General features: G+C 37.6%; 1 protein-coding gene across 3 annotated transcripts in view; it reads left to right on the plus strand.

The window, feature by feature from the left end:
* Window positions 1-21,077, plus strand: part of dcc (DCC netrin 1 receptor) — an 842,366-nt gene that overhangs the window by 803,498 nt on the left and 17,791 nt on the right. For all 3 annotated transcript variants that reach the window (XM_039750409.1, XM_039750410.1, XM_039750411.1), the window contains exon 27: window positions 2,746-2,964. In XM_039750409.1, the coding sequence (XP_039606343.1) occupies window positions 2,746-2,964 (219 nt within the window). The remainder of the gene's footprint in view (window positions 1-2,745; window positions 2,965-21,077) is intronic.

The following is a 21,077-nucleotide window of genomic DNA, read 5'->3' on the forward strand; positions in this document are numbered from 1 at the left end:
AAGAATATGCTTTCTCATGACAGCAGAGTTGAAGACACATTTGATAAATGCGCACATCTTTCTCTTCTCCTTACCAAAGTAGTCAGGCGTGTCCACTGTGGTGCCCCTCAGGAACAAAACATAAGTAGTCATTACGCCCAACAAGGCACTCGTTTGGCAAGGCAACAAAAGGCAAGTCAACCCATTAGCAAAAGTGCAGGCTTGTGCCCTTTTTATGATCTGAAAATGCTACAAGGTCCTGATTTAGGTGACCCCTTCTTAAGAACAGTGAAGACAACACAGTACTGTCCTATTGCCACAATAATACAAATACCCTTATGCTGTTTGTTGTTACATTTTTAATAAAAAAAGAAACCTTTTTTAATAAGTGGGTATTGTGTTCCTGCTGTACTATAATCTGTCTGGTTTTAGGGAGGATCTTTCACTCCTCAACCATTAAAGAACAATTAATCCTTATTAGGCAGTTTTTATTCTAAGACTTACAAACCGAGAACTTAAATTGTGCATTCTGTTCAGTGTAGTGTTGTTTAAATGAAAATGAGACCTTAATGTGGTTGATATATTTTAATCTTTGGCATGCATTTGTCTTATGCATTTTTCTAAAGTGACTTACAAGATATAGGAACATTACAGTTATTTGCTATACGGTAAATATTTTACAACTAGAGAGCAGGCAGGTTAGGTAAATTGCTTGGGCTGACATGCCAAGCTGGAGTGAATCAGGAATTTCGTGGTCCAGAAATGAAGGTCCAGTTCATTAGATACTACACCACACTCTCGTCTAGCCCCTAACTTAGCCAATGTACTTTTTATTGTTTAGATTTATTGGAATGTTGAAGCCATAAGCATTACAAGAGCCTATTGATTGATTTTATTACTATTAGTGCTTAGGTGTTGTGTGTTTGAGAGATTGATATGGTTGGTATCCTTCTTGGATAACAGAATTGGAGTGTTACCCATCTATAAAACTATAAAAAAGACCACATCTGAAGTGGGATTGACTGCATGTTATTTGCCCTTTAAATTGAACTAAACTTTCTTTACGTTATCAGTTCTCATAACTTTTTCCTTCATGTGATGCAAAGCAAGTAGCTTATCCAGCTCAGCTAAAGGAATTAGTCCTAGTGGACTCTGATGCATATGACTTGTGTTAAAAGGAACAGAAAATACACCCAGTGAAGATGATGATGATGATGAAAGTATATGCACTGTATGTATCTCCCATTTTAATTTACAGTCTATTGTACACTTCTTCTGATTTTAGAACACAGCCTTCTGTTGCAGCTTTGCCCATTTCATAGCTGAAAATCAAGCTGGTTATACCTTTGAGCTAAATAAATCTACTAAGTGACAGAAGTGGCTGCTTGAGATTTATTTCAAGGGCACCATAGAGCCATTCAGGTGTCCTGTTTTTAAAATTACCATTCAAAATAAAGAGCAAATCCTAAATTGAGGCTGTCTCTGATGCTCTGATGCAGCCATCTCTACATATTGTTAAGATTACTGCCTTAGTACCTCTTTTCATTTTCCTTTGTTTGTCATTTTCTCTTACTCCCTTGCTGTTGTACTGTTTTCGTTTTACCTTGTCTTTGTAGTTTTGTGTTTGTAGTTCCCTTGCCCTTAGTTTTGTCTGTTGTCTGAGAGAGCATGGCATGGAGGAATTGACAGTTAGGGTTGTCAGGTGCTGTGGCTTCATGAGAGTCCTAAATAAGACACATGCATGCCTCTACCATTACCAGCAATTCACTCTGGCATTAGCTGACAAAAGCTGCTGTGTTATCGAGTCCTTTTGGGTAGTCTAATTTAATTAAAACATTTTTTAATTCAAAAATGTATTGGTTTTGAGTGTCTGTTTTGACTTTTTTCTTGTCAATAAGATTCTCAATGTTGGTTTTTGGCTCTTGTTCTTTTTCTGATTTTTGTGATTAATTTCTGTATTCAGGTTTATGTCTTTCTTTATATTTCTTTTACTTTCCTTGTATTTTGATACAAGTAGCTTACCACTTGAGCTAAGGAATCTCTACTTTAGACTGCTTAGGATTGCGTTTTTAGATAGTTAAACTCATGTCTCTAATTCTCAAGCAGAAATAGCGTAAATGTTAAGAACATTTTCTGATGAAGCTAATTATAATTGGAAATGCTCACATTTGTTATATTTTTTATGTCTACTGTTATCTCTATTTTAATTTTGTTGCCTTAAAGAAGAACTACTACTCTGTTTAGAAAAGATGTACTATTATGGTAAACTTCAGATGTCAAACAAACTCCAATTTTTTTGAGGGGGTATTCTTTATGTTCTAATTAATACAGGATATGTTAAACACTATATATAAAGTCCCCTAAAAGACTGAAAAGCTCTTTATGTAAAACCCAGAATGCAATGAATATTTAAAATGTGTTTTAAAAAAGCAGAGTGTTGATCTTCATTGAGAGGAAAGTTAACTGTGCAGTGAGTGATCTGGAAGTGCAAAGGTCAGATGAAATCAGGCACTGGAAGATCTCAATGTTTTATTTATTACTGTCCATTCAGTGAATTCTGTCTAGGATTCATTGCCAATTTGGGAACCCAATGAAATGACTGCAGTGTGCTACACTATGATGTTGACCACAGATGGCCAAGAGAATTAACTTCTTTAGGTTTATTCACTGCTGTATTCTTTTCTTCACTGTTCTGTAAAACTGGCAGAACCTCTCTTCATATACAGGCAAACCTTCAAGTAATAGCCATGTTTTTTTCCTTCACAGCAATGACTGAGGGCGCGGCAGTACATTCCCAGCAACCATCCCTGCTTGCTCAAACGCAAGCTGAGCATTCAGTACCAGAGGAGGTACCCAGCAGGACCATCCCCACAGCCTGTGTCCGGCCCACCCACCCACTCCGAAGCTTTGCCAACCCCTTGCTACCTCCCCCAATGAGTGCCATAGAGCCCAAAGTACCCTACACACCTCTTCTGTCTCAGACAGGTAGGAAACAGCATACTTGCATTTAGTAAAAGTACCTTTCTCAGTAATTGAGTAGCTACTAGGGTTGAGCACATCATTAGTACAGTGAAAAAAGTGCACTCCCTAATAGTCTAACATGTTTAAACATATTTGACCTTCGCGTTGAGAGAGACATGAACCTTGCTGCTTTTGTACATTTGGGGTCCTTGACCTGGTGAAGTTTGAATATTTTCCCTGTGTTCATGTGGATGTTTCTGGCTTACTGCGAGTGAGTATGTGCATGTGCAGGTTCGTCAATGAACTGGTCTGTGGCGCCCTTCCACTGTGATGCTTAAGCCAGCATCAAAGTCTATTTTTTAATTCTTTTTTTATGTTTTTTTCATAATTCTTTAATTATTATTGTCTATGTTAACATTGACATTTAGGTTTATTGTTTATATAATAATGTCTTTTTGTCTGTTGTGTTTATTGCTTAGTTTCAATGTGTGATAATTTCTTTTACCATGTTTCCCCAAGAGGTGGAGCCACTTGTCCATCTCCCTCTAGGGACTGCCCCCATCCTTGTAAAGGCTCATGGGAATTGCAGTCCCTTTTTGGTACATTGTATGTGCCTGCTGGTGGTGAGTTCTCTTGTGTTTTGCTGAATTACTGGATTTTCAACCCTGTAGTTCTACGTTTTGGCCACTCTATTGAGATTGTGCTTTGAGGCTTGGTTTGTTACTGAAGACAGCTCCTTTTTACCTTTCTGCTCTCTGAGTTTTCTTTGTTATATAGAATATTTTTTTAAATAAATCTTTTATACATAAAAAATCTTCATTTACCCATTTTGTCTCACTCCCAAGGGTTTTTGGTCAGCCCTTCTTTAGTTGGGCATTTTTGATATAATTGGGACTTTTATGAATAGATTTTTGAACTGAAATTTGGCCATGGTGTAAGCTGAAGCCCACCAGTCTTGATGGATCTCTGGCTGAACACCCCTCTCGGTAGACCAGTGGAGATTCTGGCCTGCTTTCTTGGTCATTTTGGAGGCCAAATACTACTTTGGCCATATCGAGTGAGTGGATCACTACAGTAGCTCTTTAAATAATCTGCTGAGCGTTTTTCATATGGATGGATGGATAGATAGATATATATTTTATTAATCCCCAAGTGGAAATTCACATTTATTACTTTTCTTTTCCTTTCTGTGGCATCACACAGTTATGATGTCATCAAGTGTTGCCTTCAGGAAATTTGCTTGCTATGACACTACACATCACTATTCCTGTGTATATGTACATTTTATATAAGAACAAGTCACAAGCTCAGTAATTGTGTGCACTTTGTGAAAATAAAGGAAAGTCTCATTGCCAAGAAAAACATCCAAGAGCCTATCGCAACAAACTTGGGCATGCTACAAGACCCAGCTGTGGATAGAGCATTAGCCCATTATTCATATTAAATTTAATTGTAATATTATTATTATCGTTAAATTTAAGAAAATGATTATTTTTTCAGCTAATGACTTTAATTACTCTGCCTTTTGTTTAGTTTCCGATCTTCAGTTCTTTGCTGTGTGATATCTGCTATGTTTAGATGTGCTAAAACTGTACACCTGTGATGATTTGGCTTCCTCATAAATTTTTTCTGATCTTATTATGTCGCACCCGCCACATGACAAAGCACCTCAGGATCCCAGATAAGGACCCAAGTGCAGCCATGCAACGGGTGACACCTCAGCACCACACTGAATAGTGTGAGGTTTTTCTGTGGCGGCTGGAGTGCCAATTCTGCCACCAACCCCCTAGTTTTCCCTGCAGGTCGGATGGGCTACATGCTGGGCCGGATGCAGATTAACATCATGCCCAGAATGGATCAATTTGCAGGCTAAGGGCAGACTGCCAGTGCACATCTCTAGCCTCTGCGCTGTATCAGTGCAAGCTCCTAACATCTCTCTGTCTCTCTTATTGTGCATCTCTTTTTGAACGTTCTTTTCTGTTCCAAGTGATGAATCCTGCTGGATCTAAATTGCATTTAAAAAACTTTTTGCAAGATGTTTATTTTCACATCCTTTTCTGACATCATCTTGTTTTTGTAGAACATCACTATGGTTCAGTTGACATGGTTGCCAACCAGGAGAACACTTACCACTGCACACTCCTCGGTAATCTGAGCATTGGATATATATGTAGTGCTTGTGGTTTATGCTTTGCCTTATCCTTCTTTTAATGTTCAGTATTAAAGGAATATTCCACCCAAAAATGATATTTTTTCTAAATGTTACTTACCCCTCATAGTATGTAATGATGGCGTAAGAAAATGTTTCGGGCAGAACGTAGAGAAAAAAGTTTATACTTTAATAAAACCCAATGGTGACCAATACTGTGTAATAACAAACGATGTGAAAATGTCCATGGATAAAGAATAAGAAGCCGCACATTATCCGTATCACATAATCTTTATGTCAGCGATCCATATGTATGCTCAGCGTTTTTGAATCATTTTTGGGTGGAGTGTTCTTTTAAGATTCTTGCTTTGTTTTCTCACTACAAACCTGGTTCTCTGATTAGGCTTTGGTAATACAGTAGATAGGACTGATTTTTTGGCTACAAACCTTTCACTTCTTTTCTGACTTACGTTTAATCCCCTAGTCTCTGTTTACTAGAAATAACTAGTGTTGTTTCCATTAAAGCATAATAACACCCTTAAAAAGAATTTCTGTCACCTGCTACAAAAGAAAAATATACATTGTTGTGATCAGTACTTACCTTTTCACTGGAACTGAACCAAATGGGCACAACAGTTACAAATTACTAAAGCAATAGGCACACTTCCTATTTTCAAACATATCCATTTTTTAATGAATAAATAAAAACCACAAATGAGTCTGAAATAGCCCAGTATGAGTGAGTGCGCCCTGTGGTTGACAGGTGCTGTTTTTCCTTTTGCCCTTGTGACCCTGAACTGGATTAAGCTGGTTTGATAAGGATCGAATGGACAGGTTAAAAAGCAAATGTGTTTGCTTTGTTTGTCAAATGAAGTTGCATTTATCAGGTCTAAGACAGGTGAAGGTCAAGTCATGTCTAAATGTGTTACACTGTACAATTGTACAACAGAGTGCTCTGTTTTTCAGATTTTTCATTTTCATTGTTTTAATACTTTTAATTACATTTTTCAAATTTGTATAATTTATTTCATGAATTTTATTAAGTTGTTATTTATTGCGTTTGTGTTTTGCATGTATGCTATGGCTTGAGAAAGAATTTATCAGCTGTTCCTCCTAAATGTTTTTCCCTAAGTTTCATGAGTTAAAATGATGGCATGTTCTGTTTCTTCATCAATCACATTTGCATGAAATGTGATGGCAGATAGTCCATGAAGCTGACACAGAAAATCAGACTTAACATCATCCTTGAAGAAGACTGCTTGATTAATTTCTCATTCATTTTGAACAGTCATCAGTGTGATCAGTCATTAACATAATACAGATGAAGGCTTATATAAGGCATACTGTACTGTAGGTAAAATTCAACAAAAGTTAACGGCTCCTCCTCAGCATTTCTACGCACATTGGGTAATTAAGCACTGCTTATCGTAGTCAGCATATTAAACACTAAGCACCGTCCTGAAAAAACTTACATCTTCCATGAATACTCATATACCCATTTTAATGGAGCTGTAGCAAGAGATGGTGTGAAATCAACCTGTTAGCACAATGAAAACCTAGACCCGTGGGGTCTCTTAGATACATGCAAAAATATCATTTAAAAGCATCACTCAACCTTGCTTCATACATTTAAAATATAGTTTTCAGTGGAAAAACAAGAGAACATGGGGGAAATCTTCACTGAATTGAAGATGGTTACAAGTGTTGTGGACAAAAAGCCTATCAGTTTCACCACTGTGTCATGTTTAAATATTCGTCTCTATGCAGATTCCCTGAATTTTTTGTTGTATACTATGATTGATTGATATGATGACGTAGTAGTTTAGAACATCAATTGACAAAGATCATTTAGCCGTTGCTTAAAACCATATTATTTGATCTCAGGAAAATTGGCTGTCATCCACAATAGCAACATGAATACATCTTTTCCTAAAAACATGTGTAGATATTTCAACAAAGTTACCTACGTAAATAAATATAGAACCTAAACGAAATGAGGGTTGGGATCTAGTATGATGCTCTTTTTAAATTGTAATCTCTAAAGGATGAAGGTGAGACATAATTGTGCCAGAAAAAAACACTCAACGGTTACCATTTGAAAAGTAAATTTCCTCGGAGGGGTAGATCTCTGATTGCCTCTGAAGACAGTCCCAGTCTGAACCCTGACTTCCGGTTGTCGTTTGGTTTAAATATCCCAGGTATCGGACATGACCTCAGTGGTCCTCTGGGCTTTTCTCCTCTCCATTCTAAGGAAACACATGGAACAAATGTAAAATGCTCCTGATGCCTTAACAGTTTAGCTGAAAGTAGAGCCCTGGAGCCTTTGAATCTCAAGTCAAAATTACTTTGGATACATTAGAGGATTATTATTATTGTAAATTTTACTGTATCCAGGGTGATGTAGTACTGTACATCTGGATATGTTACATCTGTTTACAGGTCAAGAATTGCATCCACTGTGCACACCAAGAGATGAAGTGATGGCTGCATGAGTAAAAAAACTGAAATTCTACCTGCTAGACCAGGGGTGGGCAATGTCGGTCCTGGAGAGCCGCAGTGGCTGCAGGTTTTCAATCCAGCCCAATTGCTGAATTAGAAACCAGTACTTTCCAATCTCAGACCTTATTTAATTTTATGGCTTGTTAGTCTGTAATTTTAGGTACTTATATCGTAGATTTTTTCCTTTGCAGGGATGTCATCCAAAAGATTTGATGCCTAAATGTTTGATTTTCAGTCTGTCACATTTTTCTATTGAGTGTTTTATTAAATCAAACAGTGCATGATGAACCCACAGAGATGTAAATGGAAACAAGCTAGATAGAGAGCTGCTGGCTGCTTTGTCATTTATATCCTATTGCTAATGAGGAGCCATTAAACAGTGAATGCAGCTGTTTAAGATTGAAATAAGCAATTAAGGGTGGGGAACCTTAACAAGCGAGACCACTAAAATGAAGCATCAAAATGTCACTTAAGCAGTAAGTGTTTGAGTTCTCATTAAGAAACCTGCAGCCACTGCGGCTCTCCAGGACCGACATTGCCCTAGACTAAATATGTGGCCTTCTCCTCTTACTTGCAAATAAATAGTCTTGGCAGGGTAAAATAATCGTCCATCAATTACAGGCTTGTTGGACACCAGTGGTTACCTGAGTAGAAGTGGGCATAAGGCAGTAAGACTGCTATACAAAAATCAACTAAATTTAATCAAATGGATAAGATACCAGTATGTCACTTAAGACAGACTCAGTCAGCCAGACTAGGCCACTTTACAGTCATCAGGCATTTGTACGTTTGGGACAGGGAAGAAATATCCAGTACTTGGAGAAAATTCACACTGACAATCTGGAAATTCCATACCAGTAAAGACTTGCACCCATGTTCTTGTGGCTATGAGACAACAGTGCTCAACTCCAAGTGTTGCCAAAGTATAATACAGTTTCTAAGAATATAAAAAAAAACATACTTTTACCAACAAATCTTAATAATTACTATTTACATATTATATATTTAATATCTTGGTTAAGCTGAACTATATCATATTTTATATAACATTATATCACTGAGCTGTTGAAAACCTGAATGCAAATTTAAAATGAATTGGATTGGTGTTTATCCTATCAAATACACTTTTTGAAACAGGCATATTAAGTACTAAATGGTGTCCTGTTGCATAGAACCAGATAACTGTTTGGCATTAACCCTGGACAGGATAGCCAATCCAAACTCGGTCGTAAACAGCTCTAGGGTGGAGGAATGGCCTGGAAAAAACCTTTGTGGATTTGAGAGGAACGTTCAAGTTGAACATATAAATGGGATGTTAGGCCATGATGGTACTCTGGAGCTTTGAAGCAGGATTGCCAATGATGACACTTCCCTTCCATCCATTCATCCATTGTCTGAATTTACATAATTAAATTTTAATGCCCTGGCTGCAGTCCACCACCAGGTTCACATGCACACCAGCAGCCATACTACCTGCATTTCAGAACAGGCAATCCTCCTGAAACTAAGAATGATTAGGCCTGGCCAGTATAAAAAGACCAGCCAGGAAATTATGGGTTGTTGCTCGAAGAGATACAACAACAACAACATTTATTTATATAGCACATTTTCATACACAAGTGCTTTGCAGGATGAAGGAAGAGAAAAACAAAAGAAAAAAAATCAAAATATAAAAATAAAATTAGACAATGTTGATTAACATAGAATTAAAGTAAGGTCCAATGGCCACGGAGGACAGAAAAAAAACAAAACAAAACTCCAGACAGCTGGAGAAAAAAACAAAATCTGCAGGGGTTCTGAGGCCATGGGACCTCCCAGCCGCCTCTAGGCATTCTACTTAACATAATTGACCTCAATCAGTCCTCATTGTATTCAGGCTTCACATGGAAGAATTTGATGATGATGGTCATGTGGACCTCTGGCCTTCAATCCATCAATGTAGGGACAGCACGGTGCTTTGATTGGGTGGTGGTGGTAAGGCCAAGAAGGGAGTGCTTACTCTGTGGTCTGTGCATGGCTCCCTATGCCACAGTACAATCATAGGGATACTGTGCTGTAAAAATAGTTTCTGATGAGATATAAAACCAGGGTCCTGTCTCTCTGAGGTTATAAAGAGTAAGGTATTTCCTACTGTCCAGGCTAAACTGCCCAACACTGGCCCCCTAATCACCTTCTGTCCATAACTGGCTAACTATCTTTCTCACTCCTTCACCATCTAATAGTTGGTGTGTGGCATGCATACTGGCATAAGTGACTCTCCTATTGCCTATGTAAAGCACTTTGAGTGTCTATAAAAGCACTTTATAAATGTATCTATGTACTGTAAGCCACTAGGGGGCGTACTGCCACCCTAGCCTCCAACACAGACAGGCAGGACACAGATTCAACTCAATACCTGTGTTAATTTACAGTTTGTGCACCAATCACCAACAACGCAATACACAGTCCATTCCCTTCCTTGCCGCCAGTCCTTCTGCCTCCACTCTTCCTCAGACTTTGTCCACTCTTTCCTCCCGACTCTGGCCCCTGAATGGTGGGATTGGCCCCTTTTTATAGGGCACCTGGAAGGACTCCATGTGCCTAAAAAGCTTCTTCCGGCCACACTTCCGGGTATGGCGGACGTGTGGGCAAATAAGGCCCTGAAAAGGTACATGAACCCACTGACGGCGGCCATGGGTTCCAATAGGGTTGAGCTATTCATGCTCATAACCTGTGGCCCCACTGGAAACCAAAGGGGGCTGCCCTCTATTACCCCAAGAGAGAAACTGTCCCACAAATACTCTCTCACCCGGTTCTTCACATTCTGGACATCCTGGCCAGGTAAGGATTCCAGCCACCTGCCAGACTTTCTAAATCCACAGTTACTCATGTCAAGCCATTGTCACATCACTAACGTGCAAGTCTTGTTGATGTTAGAGGATAATATGTGCATTCACAGAAAAGCCTTTATGGACCCGATATGAACTTGTAAATTATACAGGAAACAGTCATCCTAAAATCTGTCATTTTTTTAATTCCATAATGAATTTACAGTATGTAGAAAACAAGTCATTTTATTTCATTTCTATTTCTGCTGCTTCAAATGGTGCAGCTTTATTGTAGTTATCAGAAAAAAGAGGAAAATCCTGAGATGAACCAGGCCTCCTTTGTCACAAAGATAAGGGTTAAATCCATTTAAGCGAGGGCTAAAAATGTATGATGAAATATTGAACAGTGTTCTTCAAACCCGTGACATAAAGTCTATACAAGGCCAGTGCAGGGGAATTCTCCTTTTCTGAACAAAGGTCTTTCAGTAGGGATGGGTAATGACAGACTGCTCTCTAAGTGAACCGGGATTAAAAATAAAAAGAGGAGTAGGTGAGGTATTAGGAGCTGATTTTCCTTTCCACAAGATTTTTTTTTTTTTTTTTGCTATTGTATGTTTATTTTCATTTTTATCTCCCTATTATCCTTACGCATTTTTGAGCAATCCCCTTTATATATTGCTAACACTGGCATCTCCCATGGATCGATAGGTCAGAGAGAATGACAAGGCTAAAAAGCATTATATTGTGCTGCGGAATTGAGTTGGATTTTTCTTCCGCCCTACAAATTATGGGATGGTCACATTGTGTAAGCAGGGTAAGATTATATTAAATGGATGGTACTGGGGGGGCAGGTGTGAGGATATTTATGTTCGTATGTTCAAACTTAAGATGGATGGAAGTGCCCAACATTTCATATTTAGGTAATAGTCTTGAATCTGAATTCTTTTTCAGCAAAAATGCACATAGAAAAGAATGATAAAATTGTTTTGTTTAATTTTATGACTTTATAAAACAGAAATTATTTTCAGTGAGTCATTCATCTGAGTAGAAATTAACAAGCATTCAGAGTGACTTTAAAACAGAATTTGTGCATATTCTAGCCATGACACAGATAAACAGTACCTGTCAGTCACTTTGTTGTCAAAATAGGCTGTTAACCCCGTAGCCCCAGAGGTCATGGATCTGGAGAAGCAAATCTAATGACTAGGCTGAAGGCTTATTTCTGGGCAAAATGGCCTTGCTCACAATATTTGAGATGTTCTGATGCAATAAGTCTTCCGATTAGCAAGTAGGCTGTGTCATCACAGAGTACCGGCTGCTTGAGTTAAATGGGAACGACTGAAAGGTGTCACTTTAATGAACTGAGGCGTGTTCATTTATCTCTGTCTCTGGCATGGAAACAGACACTATGGCAGGATGGAGGCAAGATCTGACTTCTCCATTAATTCCACAAATTAGACAGTTCCTAATTTTGAATTATTCAATGCAACTACATCTTCTTTCTTTAGTTTAAGTTTTGTTTTTGTTTTTCGTTTTGGTAGTTGGAACCACTCAGCATTAAGAAAGGGATCTGAAAGTGATGTGCTTGAGAAAATTAAACACTATAAATCAGTCATCTGAGTAGATGATTGTGATTGAAGGTTTTGTACACACTTTGTCTTTGCCTCTATTATGCAATCAAATGTGTGTGTGTCACATTGCTCTACAATCCAAATGGGAAGAGGGGTTCATTCTTAACTTTTGGCTCTGCCTTTCTGTGATATTGATTTGGATAACACAGGCTTTAACACTAGAATTACCAAAGCCTATAAAAAAGCTCATAATCATAGCCCACATTAAATCCGTTCGCACCTCTCCGTCAGGGATTTAAGGTGGGCCGGGATTCCGAGTTTTTTTTGTAGGCTTTGGTAATTCTAGTGTAAAAAAAAGGGGAGGAGGAGGTACTGTGCCGTAGATTGGAATGGCGCTACATAATAGGTGGGCATGAAAGGTACTACATTATAGATAGATTAAATAGAAACTACATGGTAGACAGTCAGATTATCAGATATGATGCATAGTTTGAAAAGAAACTACATGATAGATAGATTGTTGTGTTCACATTTAGATGAAAAGCAGTAATAGACATTAACATGGATCAAAGGACAGCCATTACAAATGGCTTTGAAGAAACACTTCCATAAAGAAGTCAGTGAACACGGCAGCACTTTATATTGTTGCAAGTTCTTTACAAATTCAAGCATTATACCCATCAGAGCTTGCATCCCAAATTTAAAGTCTCTTCTTTTTTCTATTAAGAGCAAATAGCATTATCCAGGAATCCAGTGTTCCATTAGAAGGCAAACTTGTTTCAAATTGCCACTATAGGGATACTGCATTAGAGACTGACATGAAATAGGAAGGATGCAGTGAAGTCACCCCTGGATCTCCCCCTCGGAGTTTGCTAATTTTATAACAACTTGGTAGTTCAATTTCAGAACCTTTTACACCTCTTAATCAGCTGTCACATATCAAGTACATTTCACAGAACAGCCTGACAGCCACAAATTGGGTAGTGCTTGTCACCTTTCTTTTAGTAAAATTTCTTTGTTTTCTTTTTTGTTTAGCTACGATCACATGACATATTATTTATTTTTTTTTACAAAAGGCTTTTTTTAATTTATCATACCTGAAAGATGCCATATAACAATTTGGATAGAATATGTGCCAGAGTGGAGTCCTTGAAGTATTGTACATTTAAGTGTCCAACAGAACATAAGCCAGGATTCAGTCTTAAGTGGTTTGCTACCACTAGTACTTAGAACTATTGAGTCCATTAAAATGGAAAGTCACTTATAAAATCATTCTATACTACTGCCATTTAAATTGCTAAGAGTATCTCTGGTATTTTTGTTGTCTGTCCTCCTTATGTATTCCCTTCAGCAGCTCTACAATAAGAATATTCTCAGGATTAACAATAATAATTCTCTTTTTCTTTATTATTATTGCCTTTATGTTGCTGTCATCATATTTTCAAATTTTTGCATTTTTTCACATTTATTACTTCATGGGCAGTGCCATTTTGTGTATCTGAGTTAATAGACTCTAGGTACATGATATACAGTATGTGATTTGTTTATTTGTAACTGTCATGGTGGCTATGTTATAAAAGATTGTCATGGAAATTAATCAGAGCCCAAACTTGGCTAGCAATACAAAGGCAAGGCTTTAATGAAAAATGTTGTTTATGAGCAATCTTCTCTTTAGACAAATTCTAGTTTTACTCTAGTTTTGTTTTAGACTTTGAATTTATCACATCCCCACAAAGCTGATAAATGGTTCTTTCTCTTTCAGTATTTTCACTTTGGCTAAGTTTGATAACCCTTTTTTAATAAGTGTAAAAATCTCTGGCACTCGATTAAATTAAAGTGTCTGCCAGGACTTTTATGGAAAAAAATCTCAGAGGTTCTGACAAGTATCATGCCATTGCTTTTAACTAGAATATTTTTCAACAAATGTAAATGAATCTGCACTTCAGAAAAGAGAATGCAGGATGAGACTCGAGTAATCAACAAACACCTAAAGACCTTTCCCTCAAACCCATTTGAAATGGACAGTGGGTAATAATGCGTTTCTCATCAGACTATACTTCAGTATAAATCCTGTCACCTTAGTTAATGCTTAATAAAACCAGACAAAGCAGCTGGATTAACAAATTATTTTACTATGATATAACTGCATCTTACTAAGCCACAATAGTGAATAACCATTTTCTTGGTGCGTCATAAGTCTTCTTAACACCAAGTAAAGCCCTTAGTAATCTAGTTACATATTAGAAAGTGACTAAAAGATGTACTGTGTGTATGTTGTCCCTCTTCTTAGGTTTTGCCCAGCATTCTGCCCCAGGATTGTTATAAACATTACTCAATTTTAATAATAAGAATTAGTTTCTTTTGGTAGTGATGAACAATGACCCTCTTACAATCATTAGCAGGTCATAGTCACAACCAAGCAAAACCAAACCAATTGTGCATATTACAAATAAAACTTTAATTAGCAGAGCTGGCAATCTTTAGTGGTGTTCTGGTTCTGCTGTAGGTGACTTCCCATTTTGAATTAGCATGAAATGTCAAAAGATAAAAATAAGGCACTTATTTTTGTCATATGATATACAGAATGAAATCTTATATGTGCTTAAATCATTTCATCTCAATTCAAATTAAATTAAACAATTATATTCGGACAGCATTAAAAATTGTTTTGGAAAGAATAAAGACAATTATGCTGATTATAAGGGTACCAATCGATAGCAGAAATGACTGCATTTTCATCTAAAACATATTATTAAGAATATAACTGCTTATGTGAATATATTGTCATGGATTACCCAATGAACCCCAGATGGATTCAAAAATAAGGCAAAATATATGAGTTTGAGGCATACATTATTTATAGACTGAGCAGGCACAAGTCAAACACTTACCAGCACAAAAGGGGCCTAATTAATCATTTGGAGGTTACCTGTTTCAATGAAGGGGTGCCTAAACTGTTTAAACCTCATGTGTCCAGTCTCCCCGCCTCTTCACTGTGCACTACACTATTTCTTTCGTATATCCGGTATGTAAACTGCATTTCTCCCCTGCCACAGAGTTGTCATTGTCTTCCTCCAAAAGTCTGAACTCGCTTAGTTCTGAAAGGAGTGACATTAACTCAAAAACTTTTACACAAGGACTAATTATGATAACTACCAGAATTACAGTGATGACAATAATGAAACAGCTTTAAACATCTGGGGTGTAGTTTTTTTATTTTAAAAGTATTCCTGCATTTTTTAAATAATAAGATAAGAACGAACAGTATGTTATCTACAGTGGATTTAGAAAGTTTTCGGACTCCTTCCCATTTTTTCCCATTTCACATACCTTGTGCTAAAATCATTTGAATTCGTCTTTCCCTCATCAATCAACACTTGATCTTTATTCATCTTTAGGCAGATTTATTAGGAATACAAAACTAGCATATCAAATTGACACAAATATTCAGACTCTTTACTCAGTACTGTGTTGGAGCACGTTTGTCAGCAGTTCCAGCCTGGAGTCTACTTGGGTATGACACAGCAAGCTTTGCACACGTAGATCTGAGGATTTTCTGACATTCTTCTCTGCAGATTCTCTCAGGGTATGAGGGTGGATGGAGACTATCGGTAGACAGCGGTTTTCAGGTCTCTCCAGAGATATTCAACTGGGTTGAAGTCTGAACTCCACCAGGATCACTCAAGGACATTCTCAGAGATTTCCCTAAGCCACTCCTGTTTTAACCTGGCTTTGTGTTTGGAACATTGTCCTGTTGGATAGTGAATCTTCAGCAAAGCCTGAGGTCCAGAGCACACTGGAGCAAGTTTTCATTAGGGATATCTCTGTAAAGTGCTTTGCTCCATTCAGCTTTCTCTCAACTCTTCCCTGTAACGGCAAGATGCTGCCACCCCCAACCTTACCATTTCAGTGGTATTTCACACATGATGGGTTGTGCCTGGTCTTCTTTTTACCACAGTTTCAGAGACCTTTAGGTGCCTTTTTGCGAACTCTAAAAGGCTATCCATGTGTATTTTACTGAGGAGAAGTTTATGTCTTGGCCACTTTGTCTTAAAGCCCAGATCCGTGGAGTGTTTCAGTGATGATTATCCTTCTGGAAGTTTTTATCATCTTCATATAAGTTCTCTGGAGCTCAGCCAAAGTGACTCATTAGGTTCCTGGTCACCTATCTTACTAAGCCCTCAGTCCAGCCAGACAACCACCTCTAAGAAGAGACATGGTTGTTCCAGACTTCTTCCATTTAAGAGTTATGGAGGACACTGTGAATTTGAGACCGATTTAATGTTGCAGGCGTAATTTTTGTAGCCTTCCCCAGATCTGTACCATGACACAATCCTGTCCCTAAGCTCTACAGGTAATTTCTTAGAACTCATGGCTTGGTGTTTTCTCTGATACACAATTTCAACTGTGGGACCTTCTATAGACAGTCGTGTGCCTTTCCCAAACCTGTCCGATCAATTGAATTGGCCACAGGCGGATTCCAAACAAACTGTAGAAACATCTTAGTGATTTTCATTTAAATGGCATATACGATGAGACAAATTTGCAGTGTCAAAGGTTCTGTATACTTGAGTCAATGTGATTTTTTTTTCTGGGGTATTGACTGTTGCTTCATGGGGTTTGCGGGGAGAATGTGCCTTTCATATATCTGTATCTGTTGTTCCTGTGAATTTGTACAGCTTAACATTTAAGAAAAAATTGATGTCCTGCTCATCAGCAGTAATTTTAACAAAGTCAGTGACAGTGAAGCTGTCGGTAGAGTAGGTAATCATATCCAAATTGAAAATGCAGACTTATCTATGCTATTCATTAGTTATATGTTATGCTCTGCCTGACCTCATCTAAGTAACAAGACATTGCTAGTTCAGCATTATTGCAGTTGAGACACCAGCAAATGTGTGCAATCCATTTTGAGCATATCTACACACAAACAAGATCTAGTTCACATTATCTTGAAACTCGGCATCAGTGAAAATGTTTAGCTAGGTGATGTAAACTCTAAACTATTTCTTCTTGACAATAGTGTAATTAACTCGCCCCTGGTTCATGTATCATACCTGGTATTTGTAAAACTGTCCTCTGGACTTTCTTTCACTTTGTTTTTGTAGGCAGTATAAGCTTATGGACAAAACATTGAACTGGTAGCCACAGACCAGCCAGGGAAACCTAAGTTAGTCCCTTAACCTGCCCCTACTCCCAGTGCAAGAAAATGGAATCAATTGAACAAAACAAAAAAAATTTAAGTCACTTTGAAATTAAAGTTACCCAGGATGTCTGCTTTTAAGTGTCTGCTAACACACTGTGCATGTCCTGTGTCCCTTAGGCTAAAGGCACTAAACCATAAGCCACAAGTGTACTGACATATGACCCAAAGCATTCTCTATGCACTCTCATTATAAAATAATAAATGAGTGTTCATTAAGCACTTTTGGGACTGTCTATCATGAAATATACTTTTTAAAAGAGTTTATTTGTTTGATTCTTCACATTCCTGGTCTTCATTTTGCTGCATCAAAGTCAAGCAGAATTGAAGGATTGTGCTTACAAAAAGCAGCCAAGCACAATTTTTATTTAGACCAATTATTCAGTGAACTTTAGTTTTTCACTGAATTTACAAATGCAATCCTCTGTTAAATCAATATATTAGTAATATAACTCACAGTAATATAACAAAAAATGCAATGCTGACTCTGCAAGGCTCTGTAATAAACTGACCAAGCGTTCACTCTGTGGGCGTTCTACCTTAAGGAATGTGATGCTGACAAGTACAGAAGTGTTGATAGGTAGGCAAGGAAGAGGTTAAATACCTACCATACAGTATATATATATATTGTGTGTGTCCTTATTATGCCATTTTGTCCACTTCAGTGTTTTTCCCACCTTCTCCCAGCAATAATAATAGAAGAAACTAGGAACGATGACTTGACTTTGGGCAGGATTGAATCACAAATGTAATAAGTGTCTTGTATTTGTTGGAAGGAACCGAGTAATGTCAATTTACTTGTGACGCACATTAAACTTACTAGCCTATAACAACTTGGGTCTGTCTGATCACCCTTTTTATACAATCGGATGATATTTGCTAGCCTCCAGTCTTTAGGAATTTCCCCAGTATGCAAAGTTTTTTGAAAAATTTGTTTTAAAAGTTTATTGGCGACTCTAAATTAAATGTGTATGTGAGTTTGTGAGGTTATGCCCTATGACGAACTGGTGATCCATCTGGAACTGGTTCCTATCTTTTGTCAGATTCTCCTGGCATAGACACTGGATCCCTACATCCATGGCTTGGATTAACTGGATTTGGTTGTCAGCCCATGTGGTACAATCACTGAATGAGCGTGCAAATACCTGGGAGTGGCAGATGGACCTAACAAAGTGGCCACATATGTTATTTTAGAAGGTTTAATTGTGCAAAAGCTGTGTATATAAAAAAAAAAACTAAATAAATATTTACTGAATAATAAATTTGAAATCTTAAAAAGCAAATCTGTTTACTTCCTACTTCTAAAAGTGTTAGTTAATTGATAACCCTAAACTGGCCTACAATGACAGAGTGTGGGTGTGTGAGTGAGTGTACCCGTTGATGGAATGGCAGCCCCATCAGGACTGGTTCCAGCCTTGTAACCCTAAACTGGATAAGCCGGTTAGAAAATTAGACAGATGAATGGATAGATGGCAAAGAAAAATCAAAACTGAGAACAAGTAAAATGCATTAAAAATGTTCTTTGGAGTTTTTTGCCTAAATTCTTTGACTGTGTAGTATGTGTTAATACCACACAATATGTAGAAATAAAACAAATTAATTGCCCTGTGTTCTTTTAAAATTAAAAAAGTCATAATGTCTTGAACATTGCTTGGTTATGGTCTTAAAAGCTGAGAAATTAGTTTTTAATTCCAGTAAATGTGCATTTTTAAATTTGTAATTTTTGGCTACTAATTATTTACATTCTGTTAGAAATTAGCATTTTGTGGAGTTTGACTGTATTTGTATTGCAAGCAGCAACATGATTAACCTGTCTTAATTCAGTCCTAGGTTACACAGACTGGGCCTTATCCTGGCAGTACTGGGTTCAAGGAAGGGGTCAACCCGTGGGGGGGGCGGTCTAGTCAAAAACAAATACAGGGCCAATTGCAAGTCACCAGTTAACATAAGACATATGTTTTTTGGGATTTGGGAGGAATGTGCACACAAAACTACACATACCGTATATACTTGCAGATAATTCTCCCACGGATAAGTCAGGACTTGATTTTACAATATAATTTCTGGTATTTTATAATGTCGGTCATATAATTCGATTGCGGAAAACTCATGCTATTGGTACAAGGGATTATGACATGCTAACACCCACCTGACAGAGCAACCACGGAGCATACTGTCTTTTTTTCTATTTGGGTGCGGCAAAGCATTTTATCAATATTATTAATATTATTAACTGATACATCTTCACTTGAAATAATTTGTTTCTTTGGAGTCTGAATCTTAAATTAGTGCCTTGCTGCATTAGTTTAAATACATTTTAGGTTTGGATCTACTTAAATTAGAAAGCACTCCGTCAACCTCATAGATAATTATTTGATAGAAATGTTGCTTCATTTAGTTGTTTTTCCTCATCTGATCTGTACTTTGTAGATTTGAGCCTGAACCTTGCAAACAGTGAGTACTTATATAACAGAGAAACGTATACAGCATGTCGTTTTCTTATTTCATTTTATTCATTGAAAACCCACAAGCTGCTCATTTTATGACAGATCCTTTCATTTTGTACAGATAAAGGGAATTTCAAAAGACTAATCATCAGCGACCTTCTAAGTCTGACATTGTCCTCTCCAGCATAAGTACGCAACCTTTGAGATGGTGGAGCTCTTTTTTTTATTTTTAAGGATGGATTTACCTTCTCAAATCTATAGATATCATCAGTCTGGGAAATCCATGAAGGGGTTATAAAAGAACTGAACTCAGCCCAAAGTACAATTCAATCTATGCTGTATTATCTGCTTTGTTCCCAGATTCATACTTGCAGGGCCTGTAATCTTGGTGCTACAAAGGTATAATGTAAGCAGTGCTTATTCATCCACAGACAGATGCCTTTGGTTTTGGTGATTTGTAATTATATGTACACCTCCTGCCTAATGAAGAAAACTTTACCCTAGGTCAAAGTGACAACTGCCCAAGCAAGCTACCGTTTTCTAAGAGCAGTAATAATGCCTTCTTCACATCAGTGCATTTCGTAATTCAAAATACTGATTGCTTTACTAAAATGCTTGACTTCAATAAGTCGGTCAAAACAGTCTGATGGAGAAGAGAAGCCATTCTGATAAATTATTCATTTCAGCTAAACAGCATAGCATATACATACAGTACCTCACAGATTTTACCTTGTATGAGAAACATGATGGACTTGTGCTTATATCCTCCGAAGGCAGCAACACTGTCCAGACTCAGGACTGTGGTCATTTCTGCCAAAGAGCAGATCCAAAGGTAGAGGCAGACATTATATTATTACCTTCTTTTGTAATTTAAATTAACATAGCCTAATAATTGGTTATTATTTATAACTACATTGACGAAAACTCTTAGAGAAGTTTTATCTTATTTCTGTAAAACACAGTGTGCATCTTTTGTAAATGATCAAGTAAAACCCTGAATGCTTTAGTTGATGTGTGAGACTTAATTATACATCCATCCATTATCACACCTTTAACTGTTTGAGGGCTGAATATTTTTCCCACTTTTCTGAAAAGCACACAAAGCAATGGTTTCACACATAAATCAATAGAAAATGTCTTTTGCTACATGCCATGGCTGCTGTCAGCACCCATTTGGCGACTCTGGGGGCAGCGGCTGTATGGAGGCGGCTCAATGACCAGCAGGAAAATGCAATGGGCTGGCTGTCTTTACGCAGCAGTAGCAGTCGCAGTGTGATGCAATCTGGTTTGTACCTCTTGTCATCGTAAGATGCAGTCCTCCCAGGTGAACATTGGCGTAGGTGCATTAGCTACACGGACATGCTCAGCACTATGATCAGCTGACGCTGGCCCCTCAGTTTTGTTTTCAATCTCCAGATCACTTACATCAAAATCCAACAACTCGGAGTCTGACTCAGTGAT

The sequence above is a fragment of the Polypterus senegalus genome, chromosome 4 (genome assembly GCF_016835505.1).
Source record: "Polypterus senegalus isolate Bchr_013 chromosome 4, ASM1683550v1, whole genome shotgun sequence".
Classification (NCBI taxonomy): Eukaryota; Metazoa; Chordata; class Cladistia; order Polypteriformes; family Polypteridae; genus Polypterus; species Polypterus senegalus.